Source organism: Sycon ciliatum, chromosome 2, assembly GCF_964019385.1.
Source record: "Sycon ciliatum chromosome 2, ocSycCili1.1, whole genome shotgun sequence".
Classification (NCBI taxonomy): Eukaryota; Metazoa; Porifera; class Calcarea; order Leucosolenida; family Sycettidae; genus Sycon; species Sycon ciliatum.
In genome coordinates, this window is record NC_088644.1 from 309,528 (window position 1) to 329,109 (window position 19,582).

Sequence of the window (19,582 nt, forward strand, 5' to 3'; positions counted from 1 at the left end):
TTGTTTTGTAGTAGTGTTTCCAAAAGCACAATAATTTATATTAATTTTAACCAACCAACAACCCATCGCAGCCTCACTCTTTGCCAAAATGGACACAAGGGTGTCAAAACCACACGTTAGTTATCTCACCCGACATTGGTACAGAAATATGTTCCGAAGCACACTAAATATTGCCATAAACGGAAGGGAAAGCAAAACTCTCTCTCTCTCTCTCTCTCTCTCTCTCTCTCTCTCTCTCTCTCTCTCTCTCTCTCTCTCTCTCTCTCTCTCTCTCTCTCTCTCTCTCTCTCTCTCTCTCTAAAATCTAGACTGACAACCTGCTTGTTAAATCATGCACCTGCTTTCAGGCGTAAAAACCCTGTTGTAGAGGTCTCAGTCCTCATTTGTTAGACATACCTGTCTTTATAAATGTAACTTTCTCTCTCTCTCTCTCTCTCTCTCTCTCTCTCTCTCTCTCTCTCTCTCTCTCTCTCTCTCTCTCTCCCTCCCTCCCTCCCTCCCTCCCTCCCTCCCTCCCTCCCTCCCTCCCTCCCTCCCTCCCTCCCTCCCTCCCTCTCCCTCCCTCCCTCCCTCCCTCCCTCCCTCCCTCCCTCCCTCCCTCCCTCCTCTCTCTCTCTCTCTCTCTCTCTCTCTCTCTCTCTGTGATATCCGTACTAGTGAGCTACCTCACGTGATAGATCATTATCTTTCTACTCCTCTACTCTAAGTTGTATCAGCCGCGCATGCTTTTCCGTTGTGCTGCTGAGCTTCTCTGTCGTCCTAGTTCGACGTTCTAGTTTTGATCTCGAAGTCAACAGTTCCCCTTTTGTCTTGTCCTGAACTGCTCTGGTGTGATCATAATATTTGGCGACGAAGTCCTTGATTCAGCTGCCACGATGAGCACAGTAAAATCATTGAACCCGTTTGATCTGGAACCGCCTGAGTCGGTTGGCCCTCGTTGGGAGAAATGGCTGGCTCGTTTCGATAATTATTTGATTGCAGCAAACATCACGGAAGACGAGCGGCAGAGAGCCCAGCTCTTGCACGGTGGCGGTGAGGACGTGTTTGACGTCTACCTCACCTTTGACAGCAGTAGCATTACAAGTTACGACGACTTGAAGGATGCTCTGACGGCTCACTTCAGTCCGAAGCGCAACAGGGAATACGAGGTCTACTTGTTCCGTCGTGAGAAACAATCTCAGTCGGAGACCCTTGATAGCTACGTAACTCGTCTTAGGCGTTTGGGCAAGCACTGTCAATTTGCAGATATGGACACAGAGCTAAAGTCTCAGGTCGTACAGCACTGTGTGTCGTCGAAGGTACGTGAAAAGGCTTTCATGGAGAGCAGCATGTCGTTGGCAGACCTCCTTACTTATGCACGTTCAGTGGAAGTCACGATGTCGTCTGTGGCAGCCATGGCCGGGGCCAGCAGCTTCAGCAAGCCTGAACATCCCCAAGTCCATAAAGTGGAGAGGCGACACCCATCAAGTCGTGACCAGCCCAGTCCTTCCAGTAAGGCCGTTCGCAAATGTAGCGGATGCGGGGGGAAATGGCACGACAACCGCTCGGATTGCCCAGCATGGGGCAAGACGTGCAAGTCCTGCAGCAGGTCGAATCATTTCGCAAAGGTATGCCGGTCGAAGGCTGTGCATCAGTTTTCCGAGCAGAGAGCCCCGGAGTTCGCATCACCTGACCAGACGGCGGAATACAGTGCGGAGCTGCACCACACCAGTTGCTCTGGTCATGTGCGTTCCAACGTGGATCCTTATATGTGTAGTGTGAGTCTGGCTGGCACCCCTGTTGTGTTTGAGATAGACACCGGAGCGGCAGTAACAATAATCAACAAAGCGGAGTACCAGACACTGGCGTCGAAAGATACCAAGCAGCAACTCCCCAGTCTGGAGACGAATGACCTGCCGAGCCTTAGGTCGTATGCTGGCAAGATCATACCAGTTATTGGTCGTCTCATCTGCAATGCCCGCCATGCGAAGAACTCGGCTCAGCTGACCATGTTTGTCGTCGAGGGTTCTGGTCCGAATCTGTTGGGTAGAGACGCGCTGCAGACGCTAAAGCTCAACTGGAACCGAGTCTTCAATGTCACCGGAGATCTGAGCAGTGACCTCCTGAGCAAGCATCCTGATGTTTTCAAGCCCGGACTAGGCACCTGGAAGCACGGCAGTGTCAAGCTTGCAGTCGACCGCAATGCTAGACCTCGCTTCCTGAAAGCTCGCTCTGTGCCTTATGCTCTACAGTCTGCCGTGGAGAAGGAGCTGGACAAACTAGTCGACAACAATGTCATTCAGCCAGTCGAATTCGCTGAGTGGGCAGCACCGATTGTGCCAGTTCTCAAGAGCAATGGCCAAGTCCGCATCTGTGGTGATTACAAGTGCACTGTTAACCAGGCAGCCAAGACAGATAAGTACCCATTGCCGAACATAGAGGATTTGTACGTGAAACTTGCTAATGGCTGTTGCTTCACCAAGCTGGACCTCAGTCAAGCTTATCTCCAATTACCACTGGATGAACAGTCTAAACTTCTTACCACCATCAACACCACGAAGGGACTGTTTGTGTACAACCGACTGCCTTTTGGTGTGTCTTCGGCCCCGAGCATATTTCAACGTACGCTCGACCAATTGCTAGCTGGAATACCAATGGTCGTGATCTACTTGGATGACATCCTTGTCTCTGGCACAACTCGTGAAGAACACGACAAACATCTGAACATGGTTCTGGAACGTCTCAACGCAGCTGGATTGCGTTTGAACCGCACCAAATGTTCATTTGCAAGGTCCTCTGTGACATTCTTAGGTCACATCATCGATGCATCTGGAATTAAGCCCACCAAGGAGAAAGTGCAAGATGTCATTGATGCAAGGGCTCCTACCGACGTCCAAGAGCTGAGAAGCTACCTCGGACTAATCAACTACTACCACAAGTTCATTCCTAACCTGAGCTCAGTACTTGCTCCGTTGTATGAACTATTGTCTTCCAAGAGTTGGGACTGGTCTCACCGTCAACAGTCCGCATTCGAGAGTAGCAAGAAGCTGCTCATTGACTCACCCGTCCGTGTGCATTACGACCCTAAACTACCAATTATTGTGAGCTGTGATGCCTCACCGTACGGCATTGGTGCAGTTTTGTCGCATGTTGTCAATGGCGAGGAGCATCCGGTAATCTTCGCATCGCGTACCCTGTCGTCAGCAGAACGAAACTACGCACAGATTGAGAAGGAAGGCCTCGCCATGGTTTTCGCTGTCAAGCGATTCCACAAGTACCTGTATGGCCAATCATTCACTCTTCAAACAGACCACAAACCTCTGCTGGGTTTGTTCAGTGAGTGTCGGCCCGTTCCTGCTATGGCCAGCGGTCGTATTCAGCGTTGGGCGCTGATGTTAGCCAACTATGACTATGAGCTACAGTACAAGCCCGGCAAATCGAATGGAAACGCGGATGGTCTCAGTCGTCTGCCGGCACCAACGCCAGAATTCCAGGTTCCCGTGCCGGCTGAAACAGTTTTGTCAAGGACTGTTTTGGACGGAACTCCCGTAACATCATCGAGCGTTGCGCAATGGTCTCGCCGTGATCCAGTGCTTGCATTAGTTCTTAAGTACGTCCAGGAAGGCTGGCCTAACGACGTGCATAGTGATTACCAAGCGTACTACCGTCGTCGAAGTGAACTCTCTATCATCGATGGGTGCTTACTGTTGGGGTCTCGCGTTGTCATTCCGCCCCAAGGCCGAGAAAAGTTACTGGAAGAGTTACATTTCAGCCATCCCGGCATAACCAGAATGAAGTCGCTCGCCCGCAGCTACGTCTGGTGGCCATCGATCGATGCCGAAATTGAACTCAAGGTCCGCAGCTGTGAGCCATGTCAAGCAACCCAGAAGTCTCCAGCACTACAGCCATTGCATCCCTGGGAGTGGCCAGGCAAACCCTGGACCCGACTGCACATTGATTATGCAGGCCCTGTGGAAGGCAAGATGCTACTTGTGATCGTCGACAGCCACAGCAAGTACATCGACGTGCACGCCGTTCCATCTGCTACGTCGACAGCTACCATTGGCAAGCTTCGTGAGTGTTTCGCTACACATGGTCTTCCGCAACAGCTTGTCTCGGATAATGGCTCAGTGTTCACCAGCTCGGAGTTTCAACAATTCTCCTCAAGTAACGGTATCAAGCATACCTTGGTTTCACCCTACCATCCAGCAAGCAACGGTCTTGCTGAACGAGCAGTTCAAACAGTCAAATCCGGCTTGAAGAAATTGTCAGGTGCTGGTGGAGACCTAGCGTCACGGTTACACCGCTTTCTGTTTCATTATCGCTTAACGCCTCAGTCAACAACAGGCCAGTCACCATTTCAGCTGCTTATGAACCGCACGCCACGTTCTCGTCTTGACCTGACGTTTCCAGATACATCAGCACGTGTCTTGAACAGGCAAGGTGCTGCTGTTGACCGTCGCACAGCTCGGGCGTCGGATCTCTGTTGTGGTGATGCTGTTTGGGTGATTAACTTCACATCGACGCCTAAATGGATGCCTGGTGTGCTGGAAGAATGTCTTGGTCCAGCCACGTTTACTGTACGTCTGGATGATGGTCGCATATGGAAGCGCCATGCTGATCACATTAGACGCCGTCTTCCGTCCGAGGGAGGAGAAATGCTACCCGAGAGTGCAGGCATATCCGACCGGTCATCACCGCCATCGACTTCAACTTCAACTTTGGCAACTGCACAGCCGCCGTCACATGCAGATGCCGAATCACCACAGCCGTCACAGCCAGAGGTTGCCGCCAGCCGCCAGGATGTGGAATCAACATCGCTATCCTCTTCTGCATCTGCTGCACCTTCTGCTGAATCTTCTACTCAGTCTTCTGCTATCTCTGTTAATTCTCCTTGCTCTAATCTGCGCAGGTCTACACGCTCAAGGAAGTCCCCTGATCGTATGAACTTGTAACTGCAGACCTGCTGGGTTTTGCGTTCAGCTCTCTGTTGATATTTGCAGTTCCTTAGTGTTGTACATTGAACTCGCTTCTCGTATCAGCAACAAATTATAGTGAACTCATTTCTCATACTATTGCCTATGTGTTCCTCATCTAATGGTGGAGGGATGTGATATCCGTACTAGTGAGCTACCTCACGTGATAGATCATTATCTTTCTACTCCTCTACTCTAAGTTGTATCAGCCGCGCATGCTTTTCCGTTGTGCTGCTGAGCTTCTCTGTCGTCCTAGTTCGACGTTCTAGTTTTGATCTCGAAGTCAACAGTTCCCCTTTTGTCTTGTCCTGAACTGCTCTGGTGTGATCATAATACTCTCTCTCTCTCTCTCTCTCTCTCTCTCTCTCTCTCTCTCTCTCTCTCTCTCTCTCTCTCTCTCTCTCTCTCTCTCTCTCTCTCTCTCTCTCTCTCTCTTTCTCTCTCTCTCTCTGAAATCTAGCAACTTATTCAAGGTTAGGGTTGGAGTAACCGTTAGGATATGACTGGTGTCACTAGCTATATGACAATGTGTGTTCTTGCAGTCCACTTGCAGTCCACTTGCAGTCCACTTGCAGTACACTTGCAGTACACTTGCAGCACACTTGCAGCACACTTGCAGCACACTTGCAGCACACTTGCAGCACACTTGCAGCACACTTGCAGCACACTTGCAGCACACTTGCAGCACACTTGCAGCACACTTGCAGCACACTTGCAGCACACTTGCAGTACACTTGCAGTACACTTGCAGTACACTTGCAGTACACTTGCAGTACACTTGCAGCACTGCAGCAGCACTCACCTCCACGATATCTTTCAAGTGGCCCACGTAACACCTCTCTGAATTCAGTATCTCCTCTATGACCATCCTGCGTACACAGGGTTGAGATGATAATGGCGTTGCTATTGATGCTGATGATGACGACGAGGTGATTTGGGTTGCAGACGGTGTTGGCGAAACGCTCTGGAAAACTCGTAACTAGTGGATACCGATACCAACAACAACAACAACAGCAACAACGACGACAACAACGACGACGACGACGACAACAACAACAACAACAGCAGCAGCAGCAGCAACAACGCAGACACATACAAGTAGTCGATACGTACATTATCTCTTAATTTTCTGTCAAAAAATCCTATATGTAGGATTTGAAAATGTGTGACTTTTATGCCGTTGTTATTGGTCATCATGACCAATACTCAGGCGAAGCGCCAGCACCCCAAATCAAGACTTTTTTTATTTTCCGTGGCGGGAAATCGAGCTTTTCCAGGTATCTACAGCCTGTAGAAATTCAACGCTGAGAATTTCCAACTATTGTCCGGCTTTGGTCCTCTGCCACCGACCTATCCTTTGAAGGAGAATGCTGAAACCAGTTGGTTGCTCTTCAGCAGTTCTTTCTCTATCGTATACATATTTTTGTATGTCGACACATGCCGTGTGCGACGACGTAGACACTTCTCAGCACTTGAGTGACTTGAATTTGGCCATGATGACCGAATGTCATTGGACCGTGGAGTCGAGTAGAGGGCTCAGGCTCGATCGGCACAACGGGTACGTATAGCACAATGGTAGGGCTAATGATATATCAAGTTGTTTGCTGTGCACAACCTTGGGGCGGAATTCGGCACGAAATTCTCTGCTCGCCAACTGTTGAATATACCATGCAATACGTAGGTTTAAACTCATGTTACAGTGCTATCACGGTTGCAACCCTCTTTCAAATGGTGACATAGCCAACAACCACATAATCCATATCAAATCTTGCCCCTTGTTTTCTTTCTAAGGCCACCCTTTCTTTTTTCGTTGTTTAACGTCCGCGCCCGCGTACCTTTTTGCCTCCGACCGAAAAAAAAAACAAGAAAGTAGTAGTACCAATAATATGCGAAGTTGTAAATACATGATTGTGTAGTTTCACAGTGTGCCGATCATGACCTTACAATGTAAACTTATAATCTTGCCTCCCGGGCATGCATGCCTTTGTCTTGTGTTCTTTTTCTTTTTTTTGCTGGCTTTTAAATATCGTACGGTGTGTGTCCTAGTAAAAATCCAGATGTAATGAATTCATGACATGCTAACTCCATGCTATGTACCTGTTTTGTTGGATTCATCAGGCATGTGCTCCAATGTACCATCAAAGAGTGTTGTTCTATGCCTGCAAGTGCCGTTAGACCCAGATATATTGTATATATCACATGCTTTACTGGTCAAAATGTTTGATTGGGGTTTCCAGTTTTTGGAATGGGCTTTTGTTTTTTTTCCGCCCTCCCGCGTACCTTTTCGCGAAAAAAAGGACGTTAAACAATGAATTAACAAAGGGTGGCCTAAGTGTGAATAATAGAAATAATACCAGTCCTAATCATTGGAAAATGCAAATCACGGTCTATTATCGACACATCATACTGTCGCGGACATGGAAATCCAGTCGATTGACCGGGGCCGGCGCCCTCAGCGTGTACAGAACGTTGCATGGAGTGCACATGTTGATCCAATGCGACCATCAGCAGCGCATGATAAACCGTGCTACGGCTTCATGGCCAGCCCCCTGGGGCCGCTATACATGCGACCTGATTTCCATGTCCACGACAGTAGTACCATGCAGCCTGGTAGTGCATTTGGAGCAGGAAAGTGAATGGTAGCACTGCGGTGGTGGACACATGAGCTGATGACAACCATCGTCGTCTTGTTGGTTTGCGTTGTCTCCAGTTCATTGCAGGTTGAACGAGGAATGAACGTCTACTCTTTCTTTCCAAAACTGGCTGGGCACACGCCAATGAGACGGAAGCTAGTGCCAAACCAGTCCTTGGAAGTTTTGTTGTGCTGCTGGACTTTCAATCATCATGTAAAGTATATTCCGGTTTCTGAGTCTTCGTGTGCGCCTGAAGAGCTACACTGTGTAGAGATGTTGGAAGTTTATCCTGCTCACGACACTGCACCAAGTACAAGCACTTCCTCGGCGCTGCCTGAGCCCTTTTCTGTGTTTACTGTGACCAGGAGAAGTAACTAGTAATTTGGAGCTTGAGCTGGAACGCTGGTGCTCTCTCTCTCTCTCTCTCTCTCTCTCTCTCTCTCTCTCTCTCTCTCTCTCTCTCTCTCTCTCTCTCTCTCTCTCTCTCTCTCTCTCTCTCTCTCTCTCCCTCTCTCTCTCTCTCTGTCACGTTCTGCCACTGTCCGAAACCGGTGCATGTGCTAGCATGTCGAAGCGCATTGTGTCTGAGTCACGTACTCACTCTCCTGCTCCTCCCTCATATGCCCAAGACAGTATGACCAACTGTGAATACAGTTCATGCCCATATGTGAGCTTGTGTGATTCTCTGTTGTAAGCTGCCACGTGTGTACTTGCACGTGTTGTGTACATGTGTGTGTGTGTGTGTTTGTGTGTGCGTGTGTGTGTATCTATGGGACTGCGTTCTCCTATTCTCTCTCCGGTGCCTTCGAGGCCCATGCAACCCTTGTGGCAGTGGCTCGACAGCACAGGGCAGGTGTGTGTGTGCGCACGTGCATGTGTATATGTGTGTGTGTGTGTGTGCGCGCGCGCGCGCGCGTGTGCATGCGCATGTGTGGGTGTACGCGCGTGCATGCAGATGTGTGTGTGGGGGTGTGCGCACGCTGATGCTCAGCTCTCCAGAATTATGTCCGTGTGCGTAGCCAGTGTATGGTGGCAACATAGCCTTCCTTCATGTATATGTGTATGTGCATACTATTTGGGATGCTTTACTGTTTTTGGTGGGATCCAGTTACATAGTTTTCTGTTCAATTATTAATGTTTATACAGCTGCTGTATTTGTAGTGCAACTTTATGTCTTTCTGCTGGTCAAATTGTCGTCTTGATGGTGTTCTAATACTGATATACATAGAAAATATTACCCTCAGAAAGTGTGCTCGTTGTGAAGTTGTCCTTCTTTGGGCTCAAACCATTGCTCGTGTATAGGTAGATACATATCAGTGGGTTCAATTGGTGGCGAGAGGTCAGCCTAAATTGTTTGGGGCGGAATTCGGCACGAAATCCACGCTGAGTACTTTTTGACAACGAGTTGCGTCGGTCTTGAAAACTCTGGCGAGAAAGCAAGGAAAATGATGTCGCTTGGAGCTTTCCGCGAAACTTAGGGCAGCTAATGCCCGCACCTTCCCAAACATTGCCTCGGAACAAGACGATACCACCAGGGAAGCTCTTGTGAGTAAGTGATAAAATAGTCTCTTTTTGGCGATATTGAGCTGAGTTTCAAATTTCCCGGGCCTGGGGTCGGATTTGGAAAATAAAAGTGCAACTTTTAGGGCTCTTTTTCGGTGCTGGCGCTTCGCCTGTACTAACAGCATTATGGTTTTCATGGAAGTTGTAAAATTTACAACTTCCATGAAAACCATTATGCTGTTAGTATTTTTTCAAATTCTTGCTGAAAATGGGTATTCATCGGAAATATTATCGTCCTATGAATCTAAAAAGTGAACATTCATGCCTCAAACATATTAAATATGTTTGAGGCATGAATGCTCACTTTTTAGATTCATAGGACGATAATATTTCCGATGAATACCCATTTTCAGCTAGAATTGGAACTTTGAGCAGCATTTTTCAGCTATTGTCATGGAAAGGACTGAAGCAGTGAATGTTCAGAAGAACATTACAGGTGTGGCGCAGGGTGGTTTCATGACGACGTATCGCACATGCCAGCGTGAAACTACCAGTTTTAAGGATAAAACAAGGTCCAATCAAATCTCAAAATCCTATATATAGGATTCGAAAAATAGGGCACAAGCCGTAGTAATATTGGGCAAGGAGATGAGCCTGAGATGTTAGTATTTAAAAAAATTATCTTATTCAACTCTCAATATCTACTATTAAAGCCCTAGCAAGGAAGAATTGGTCACATACGTTTTGCTATTCTCGTGCCACACTCATTTTGAGTTAAAAATATGACCAAAATCCTATACTGTAAATCAACAAATTTTCGCCAGTGAAAAACTTTCGCCGATCTCCAAAAATCGCTTTTCGCCGCCACTAAACTTTCGCCGTAGGCGGACAAGAGTCCAAAAAAGTGATCGATGTTTCGTGTGTGCATGTACTAGTAGTATAGTAGTACAAAGGTCTGTGTAGTTTATAGACCCTGTCTACTGTACGCAGTTTTTACAGAGAGCCTGGCGGCATAAGAGTGACCCAAACTGATATTTGGTTCTGGTGGCAAATTTTGGCTGGCGATTAAATTTGGCCGATTGACATCGACCGGCGAAATCAGCGAAATTAAATCGCCAGCGAAAATTTGTTGATTTACAGTATATAGGATCTAGCAAATTAAGAGATAAATGACGCCTCCGATATCATAGATTATGCAGCCACTTGGCCAGTGGCAACAAAGCATCAGTAGAAATAGCAGCACCGGCACATCAGGATCAACAGCAACATCAGGAGCTTACCCGCACATAATTAGCGGGAAACCATCCAGTTGTGCCATTAGCAGTTCCTCCCCACCACTCATCATCCTCCATATCAGTCACTTCAATCGTGTCTCCAACAACAAAGGACAACTCTTCTGGATCAACTGCCACATAGTCCCACAAAGCATCAGCAAAGATCGAGTTCATGAACGCGACTTCATTAGTTGCAAATGCCTAAACACAGCCAAAAACAGAGAGGAAATACACAGGAGGAACAACAGCAATGCACATTCAATGCATGTTCTCGTATGCTACATGTAACTACAGATGCGTTTTTAAACAATGTGTGATGACTCCACTCATGAGGATAGGTAATACATGTAAATAGTTCAAAATTTCAAAGGAAACAAACACACAGTCTACCCATGAATACACAACACTTGAACAGTGAAGATGATTCAGCGCACTCTCACATGTCCCGTAGAAACTACACCACCACCTACACATACGATGGGGAACCCCCTTTTCACATGACGCTATGCTACAGTACTGTCGGGCACCGAAGAACGGACCGCCGAAGAAGAACGACCAGGCTAGAATTTCAACAATTTTTTAGAACGGTGTAGGCTGGATTTTTGCAGATAAGAACGGAGAGTGTAATGTACACTATAATGTACACTCAGACGTATAACTCTGCATAAAGGTACATGAAAGGCTGTAACATGGAATAAGAAAGAAACTGCTGTGTTCAAACAAATGGCGAGGAGACAATAATTTGATAACCGCAAGCTCGTCTTACTGCTGTGTTCGCTAAAGATAAGAACGGGCTAGGCTAGAACCCTGACCCCCGTTCTTCAGCCCCCGACAATATTGTACGACAATTGGATAGAAAATGGCAAGGCTGACAGCAACAGTTTTATAGGGATACTTCCACTCATCTCTTCTAAGATGCTTCTCGAAAACCTGAGGGCAATCCAAACGCCCCCTAAAAGTGCATGCAAATGCAACACACAAGTGCAGGTATGACTAAATTAATCCCATGTTTCTAGCTAGGCTAGAACCCTGACCCCCGTTCTTCGGCCCCCGACAATATTGTACGACAATTGGATAGAAAATGGCAAGGCTGACAGCAACAGTTTCATAGGGATACTTCCACTCATCTCTTCTAAGATGCTTCTCGAAAACCTGAGGGCAATTCGAACGCCCCCTAAAAGTGCATGCAAATGCAACACACAAGTGCAGGTATGACTAAATTAATCCCATGTTCCGGCCAGGTTCCACTGCGAAAAGTAAAACTGCTCCAGCTGTTCTGGCCTCGAGGCCAGAGCAAGCAGACCATGTTTGGGCTGATCCAATTCAGGCTCAGTACCAAGAAAACACTCTGTTCTGGCGCATCTTGTTGCAGGTTGTACCAACGAAGCATGCCCTCATACAACATGGTCTCTTTGCTGGGAAAATAACTCCTTCTCAGCAAAGTTTAGGACAACGCCCATCCTCAGAGCGAAACAACTCCGTTTTGTGTTTTTTGTCTCTTTCCCTCAAACCAGTTAATATTTTGTGTTTTTGTTTAGTTTAATTGCTTCACCCTGGGGATTATCCATGCCAGTCAATCCAGTGAAGAAGGAGACATGCAGTAAGGAGGTCATGTACTATGATGAGTGCTGAGATTGAGTAATCTAGACAGAAGCCATCTCAAATATGACCCGTTTGCCAAGTACTTCAGTAGCACATACAACCAATCGACACAATACAGGAGAATACAGGAGAGGCAGCATAGACTACCGCGATGTTGTGCTTGAGCACACCGGCACTATACATGTGTATGTGTGTGTATATGCGAGTGCATGCGTGCGTGTGCCTGTTTGGCAATGAAAGAGAGAGAGAGAGAGAGAGAGAGAGAGAGAGAGAGAGAGAGAGAGAGAGAGAGGAGAGAAAAAATTCAAGTTCGCCACACTGTACAATTTGCACAGCAGACGCGTGTGCACGTACCTCAAAGTCCCCCGGCAACAACTTGCCACTGCGATTGAGGAGGGTACTCATTGCCTTGTAGCGTGGGTGACTGGTGACCTCTCCACAATGTTCAGCAGCAGTGGACACAGGTGGATGACTAATGTCACCAAGACATATTCTGACAGAACGCAATTGCTCAGCAGACGCACTCATAGGGAGCCTACCGCTGCCACCATTTCTGACACCAGGACTTTTACTAGAGAGAGTACAATGTGGTGAGGGTAACTGTGTTATCGATGTTGATGATGCCAGTGATGCCGGAGCCTCCACCTGCCTGTTACGGCGAACTTCAGTACCCATATTGCAGATGCCCACTGTGTTCTCTTACTGTAGCCAGTCTTAGAGCTCTAGCATCCACCACCGACAGTCACACTGAGAGTCACATCTACACACATCTACACACACTCAAATAGGGGCAATGATCAAACTGCACTGCACTGCACTGCACTGCAAGAAAGAACACACCAAAACACACACACACACACACACACACACACACACACACACACACATACACATACACTCTCTCACACACAGTAACAGCATACGCAGCACCATCAGCATACACAGCAGAAAACAGCTGATCAGTGCTGTCAACAATACTGAAAGACGACTGCCATTTAATGTGTAACTTCCAACAGATGGCGGTGCGTGACTACAGCAGCTTGTCTCATTCAACTGACAGGCATTTGAAAGTGATCTTGGTCAAAATGAAAAACAGCTTTTCACATGATAACCTTGACACACAAAATGTTGCAATATGTTTTATTCAGCCCATCGGAGCCAAGCGCCTTCTGGAAGCATTCCCTCACACATGGTACAGCCAAGAGCCTAGTGGAAGCACTCCCTCGCACATGATACAGCCAAGAGCCTAGTGGAAGCATTCCCTCAAGCTTGGCAGGAAGCATGTGTTCAACGTAGGAGCAACTCACTTCAGCTTGGTCTTTGCCATACAAAAGAAACTTCAGTGCAATGGGAATGGCCACAAAACTATACAAATTGTATGTTACGGGCAATATATCTCACGTTTGGCGTTTCTATTGATGACATGTTGGCATGCCAGCTGCCATCACATTTATACCGATGTCCCCTATCACATTTATTACATTTATACCGATGTCCCCTATCACATTTATTACATTTATACCAATGTCCCCTATCACATTTATACCCATGTCCCCTATCACATTTATACCCATGTCCCCTATCACATTTATACCAATGCCCCCTATCTCATTTATACCCATGTCCCCTATCACATTTATACCCATGTCCCCTATCACATTTATACCCATGTCCCCTATCACATTTATACCCATGTCCCCTATCACGTTTATACCAATGTCCCCTATCACATTTATACCAATGTCCCCTATCACATTTATACCAATGTCCCCTATCACATTTATACCGATGTCCCCTATCACATTTATACCAATGTCCCCTATCACATTTATACCAATGTCCCATATCACATTTAATACCGATGTACCCTATCCAGAGGGGTAAGCAGCAGCATTTGGCCTTGTCCAGATTATTATCAACCACCACACTACATCATACCGTTGCGCTCCCCGGCCGGCCTCAACATGTTGCCGCAGCACGCCATCAGCAAAACGACGCAGCAACATGTTGAGGTCGGCCGGAGAGCGCAACGGTGTGGTGTGGTGGTTGATAATAGTCCCCTATCCAGATTCTTCTAGTGTTGACAGGGGGGCTGACTGCAGCCTGTGACTGGTGCAGCCAGTAGAACAGACACTGTATCTAATGACGGTGTACTAGTATGTAGTATGGTATGTATAAGCAACACAGTCTGCCGGCAGACACTAGTAGTCCAATGCATACTACTACTACTCTCTACTGTATACACATCTGCATGTATAGCCCATGTACTGTACAGCCCATGTACTGATGTACTGTACAGCCCATGTACTGATGTACTGTATAGCCCATGTACTATGTACTGATGTAGTCCGCTTACACAGTGCTGTCAAAAAAGGATCATCATACTCATGGACCCATTATTATTATTATTATTATTATAGTCGTGTCAGTGTACAGTCAGACCTCGCATAACCGCACACATCCGTTTTCCACAAAAATATCCGGATAGGCGAGGGAACCGGATAATCGAACACACATACTGTATGTAAGCATGGCATATGCTGTACATTTGTAACCAACTATTTTCTTCCGGATGGCAAGGGATCCGGATAAACGAGGACCGGATAAGCGAGGTCTGACTGTAGTACCCTAAACCATACACTGCATGATGTATGTCAGTGTAGTACCCTAAACCAAACACTGCATGATGTATGTCAGTGTAGTACCCTAAACCATACACTGCATGATGTATGTCAGTGTAGTACCCTAAACCAAACACTGCATGATGTATGTCAGTGTAGTACCCTAAACCATACACTGCATGATGTATGTCAGTGTAGTACCCTAAACCAAACACTGCATGATGTATGTCAGTGTAGTACCCTAAACCAAACACTGCATGATGTATGCAAAATATTGAGGTAGAGTAAAACCTGTGTTTGCCAGACCCCGTTCCAAACAGCATCTTCCAGACCCCGTTCCAAACAGCATCTTCCAGACCCCGTTCCAAACAGCATCTTGACTGGAAAAACTGGCATGCACCAAAGTGCTGTGGATCAAACTATTACTTGCACCTAGGCTCTGGTCCAGTCTGGATCAAACTATTACTTGCACCTAGGCTCTGGTCCAGTCTGGATCAAACTATTACTTTTATCTAAGGACAGATTGCGCTGCACCAAGACACCAAGACACCAAGACCACCAAGACTGCACCAAGACTGCACCAAGACACCAAGACTGCGTCCAGTTAAGTTAATAAGGGGAGGTCTTAGTGTACTGCAGTTCAAATCTAGACCAGCATAATTCTAATACTACAGACATTCGAACTGTTACACATGGATAATGCTGGCACTGTCGTCGGCTGAGGGCCAATAGCGTCAATATGATAATGCCAAATAACGTGCAACTATAGTCCATTCAAAAAGATTAGCAATCAGGTTTTGGTCTTAAAAAGTATGAAGATAAGAGAAATTTGGACAACAAAGTACATAGAATGGCTTGTTAGGACACGGCAAATTGTTCTGTGAAGGTTTCGGAACAATTGGACCAGCCGTTAAGGAGTTAGAAATTCGGCCAGGTTTCCGGCCTTTTCCCATGGTTTACAATTTGCCCTGGATGTCAGTATCGATTTTTTATCAAAACCCACGATTTATCCCCTCCTTTTTGGCCTTGTGGTTATGAATGCTGTCTGCTGACCATGAAGTTGTGAGTTCAAATCCAATCTACACTCAGACGTCTCTTATCCGGGCACCTTGGGACCGGGCACTGCCCGTATCTCAGATTTGCCCGTATCTCAGGATAACTCATCTACCATGTATGATATCATTTTTTGAAGAAGTATATTTGGCACGTATTGCACATGTTGAGGATACAAAAGGAACCCATTGATAAAAATGTGGGGATTACACAGGTTGGCAGTGAAACATAAGCACTTCCACATACGGAAAAAAGTTCAAAAAACCCAAATTCGACGCATTTGTGCTATAGGAACTCAAGCTGAAGGTGCCCGGTAGAGAGACGTGCCCGTATCTGAGGCGTCCGGATAAGAGGCGTTTGAGTGTATCTTGAAGTCAAACTTTTTTTTCATTGTTTTGGTGATCACGCTGGTACAAAAAGTACAAGCCAAAGAAGGTGGCTGCGCCAAACGACTTGTTGTTGGAGCTCGCGTTTCCTGCCGAACTTACTGACACTTGACTGGTTCACGCCATGTGAACACACCCACAACACTGAAACGGTGTGCGTGAACACGGAAGTCATTGCGCTGTAGCTACGTGTTGTTGAATACAACGGCACATCGATCGATCGATTTCTCTTTGAGAATTATTTTAGTATTTCAAGATCGCCAATTTATTTGAATTTAGGAGTCAACGCCGTCTTCTATCAGCTTTCACAGGCGTCTGCTTTTCTCAAAATGTCGTCGAAGTCACACGGATAGCTTTGCCAAGTCATGGCCTTGGGAATGAGTCTGTGTCGATGTCGTTTTCGTCACATCGTGAGAGTAAATTGCATCGCAGCTTAAAGAAATTGGGCACGAAACCCATCCCGCTCGTCAACATTCACCACACTTTCGACATGTCCACTCCATATCGATACGAGGAAGAACTCGTTTGTTGTAAACCAGACGTACATGTACCGACGTGAGTGAGTTGTCTATTTTTTATGCTTTCGCGCGGATTATTTCTTCGAGTTCACAGTGAGTTTTTCCAGTCAGCTCTCGAGCGCGCATACGGTAAGACGGCAAACTCCCCGGGCGATCGCCAGGATTGCTAATCTTTTTGAAACTGACTGTAGACTTGAGAGGGCATCAGGGAAGTTGCATACAAAGTTCAAAGTTGTACGGTTGTGACTTGTATTCCTGCATGCAGAGCTCAGGGCCTGCCATGTACACATTGTAGTATAATGTGTATGCAACTTGTGTGCGATGCCCTCTCAAGTCCAGTTGTATGTTATTTGGCATATCATCTATACAGGATCGCAAGAAATTCGGCATGTGCAGAACTAAGTTACTTCAGAACTGTGGCAGTTACTAGCATACTTGGGTATTATCACGTTTCATAATTATTATCATTATTATTATCGTTACCGTATTACTATTATGGTGAGGGTGATTAATTGATTGATGCTCATTGAACACTGCCTGTTGAACAGGCGGTGCCGGCCGGGGCACGATAACAGCATCCGGTCTTATCTCTACCATGGGGCCGAAGTCAACACATCGCGATATCGGTACACCAGAACACATGCAATGAACTAAGTTACTTACCTAACAAGCTAGGAGCTTTAGAAAGGCCATGCTCGCTTCACAATAGACTGGCACGATACTTCAGAACAATACATCAAGGTCGAGGTTGAATCCTTTTCCACGATTTCAGGGCCAGGCACTTCCCCCATGGCAAACCAAACGATATCCAGAGGGAGCCGGAGAAAGCGAAAGCTTCCGTCTCCGAACTATCGGAAGAGCAGGCTAGGCAACTACAAAATTAATTACCGGTACTACAAAATCGTACGAACTACAAAATCGTGCACACTTTGTGAATTAGCACTGGTGCGTTTCCTATCCGACTCACTGCCAAGTGATCCTTCTCTGGATATGCGGATGGCCCCGGGTAAGAAATTATAAAGAGCCTCTCGAGAGGAAGCCTCGAAGTACAGCTTCTAGCAAGTGTCACTCAGGCACCATGACATGTCCCCATCATCAAAGAATCTTTTGTGACAGCTACCAAAAACTGCAAAAAGTCAGCTTTTCTTTCACAGTTTCCGAAAAGAAATCCGTCTTGTCGACGCAGCTAGCCCATCCATGCATGCCCAAAAGGCCATGTACGTACAGTATGCACGGGGTATATCACGGGGTATATCTACGACACATTCATGCGCGCATATGCTGCTTTATTTTTATGCATGCATATGCATGTGCATCATGATATCAATGCATTGCCCACACGTGTGTACACGTGGACATGACATGCGTAGATCTATGCGCGCCGCAAATTATTTGCGTAGATCTAGATCTACTACAACTATGTTACTTGTACAAGCTACACCGTATAGCGCAGGCGTAGGCGTGGGTCTACACTTTTGATCTACACACGTGCACAGTCAGTCGTGTGTCTGTGAGTATGCTGATCATGTGGTTGCTGACTTCATTCGCTATGATTCAGCTTCCAGACTTCCGTCCAGGGAGTATTACAATCAGGGAGTAGTAAAATACATATGTATTTTACTACTCCCTGATTACTACGAACTCCCTGCATGCTTCCGTCTTCGGACTTCCGTCTTCAGACATTTTTTGCAAATGGTTGCCATGGCAACTGAAACGTCTCTTTTACGTGCAATTCACTGTGCCACGACGAAATATTACCAAGAAGAACACAACACGAAACGAATAGAGTGAAGCCCGCATTCGTATGGTACATGTACATGTACACAGTAACACGGATACGCAATATCCATAATACTACATGTATTTCACTCGTTCTATTTCATGAGTATTTTAATGGCTCTCACTCGAGTCTCAGGCTGCTTTTACACAGAAACGAAATGGAACCAAAACGCGCTGACCTCGAATCGTTTTCACTAAACCATTTACACGAGAACGGAAAATCACTTTGAACCGTTTACGAAAACGGAAAACGGACGAAGAGGCTGGAGTTGGGACGCGCTGGCCTGGCACAACTTGGGGTGGGAAGTGGCACGCTAAGTTAGTTGGAGCTGGCTAGCTCATGAGCGCTGTTAGTGTACGTGGTTTGAATATTTCCCGTACGCACAAATTGGTTTCCATGACCGCGTTCCGTTTCCAATCGTTTTCATCGTTTACACGAGAACGAAAACGTTTTAGTTTCCATTTCGTTCCGTTTCGGGTGCGCTTTCGTGAGTTGTCTTGTAAATGATACTAGTAGGTTGAAACGCAACGATAACGTTCCGTTTCGGTCGCACTTCGTTGCCGTGTAAACTTCACCGATGCTGCTCATGGCGACCACAAATTGGGCTGGATTGTTTGCATTTGCGGATACTCGGTGCCGATGGCCTCGCAGACTGGCAACAGCAGCACGGATGAGGCCGAAGCTGAGCTTGCAGCGGATATACGAGATGGTGGCAGAGTACGGCTCCTCAGTGCTTCTTGTCGGCGAGCATCGATGCCAGCCAGCGAGCATAGAGTGCCGCCGCAGCTTTGCCACACCCTTTCACACTCAGAGTTCAGACTCCGGTCTTCAGACTTCAATCTTCAGACTTCCGTCTTCGGTAGGGCTTGGCGGATAATGCCGGCAGAAAAATTGGCAGAATTCGGTACTTTTTCTGGTAAGTTTCATGCATGTTTGGTATGTGGATAAAGAAATGGAGCAGAATTCGAGGAATTGCCCGCCATAAGGTTTGTATGGTTCTGCCAATTTCGGTGCAAAAAAAGCAGAATCTGCCACCTTCTCGAGCATTATCCGCCAAGGCCTAGTCTTCGGACTTCAGACTTCAGACTTCAGCCGGTCTTCAGAGCCGGTCTTCAGACTTCAGACTTCCGCCTTCAGTCTTCAGTCTTCCGACTTCGATCTTCGGACATCAGACTTCAGCCAGTCTTCCGACTTCAGACATCTCTTCCACTCAAATTAGACTGGTCATAACTTTTAAAAGAGTAATCGGCAAGCCTA

The 19,582-nt window shown here is 46.7% G+C and overlaps 1 protein-coding gene across 2 annotated transcripts in view; it reads right to left on the minus strand.

Annotated features, from left to right (window-relative positions):
* The window catches only part of LOC135808156 (rho guanine nucleotide exchange factor 4-like), a 36,622-nt gene extending 18,951 nt beyond the window's left edge, over positions 1–17,671 (minus strand). Inside the window, exons 1-4 of one of the 2 annotated variants that reach the window (XM_065321304.1) lie at positions 17,209–17,671; positions 12,322–12,784; positions 10,372–10,566; positions 5,758–5,934 (exon numbers count right to left, since the gene is read on the minus strand). In XM_065321304.1, the coding sequence (XP_065177376.1) occupies positions 5,758–5,934; positions 10,372–10,566; positions 12,322–12,642 (693 nt within the window). In that variant the 5' untranslated portion in view covers positions 12,643–12,784; positions 17,209–17,671. Of the gene's footprint in view, positions 1–5,757; positions 5,935–10,371; positions 10,567–12,321; positions 12,790–17,208 lie in introns of both variants that reach the window. The other variant, XM_065321303.1, reaches the window with a different exon arrangement.
* Positions 17,672–19,582: the final 1,911 nt, after the last annotated feature.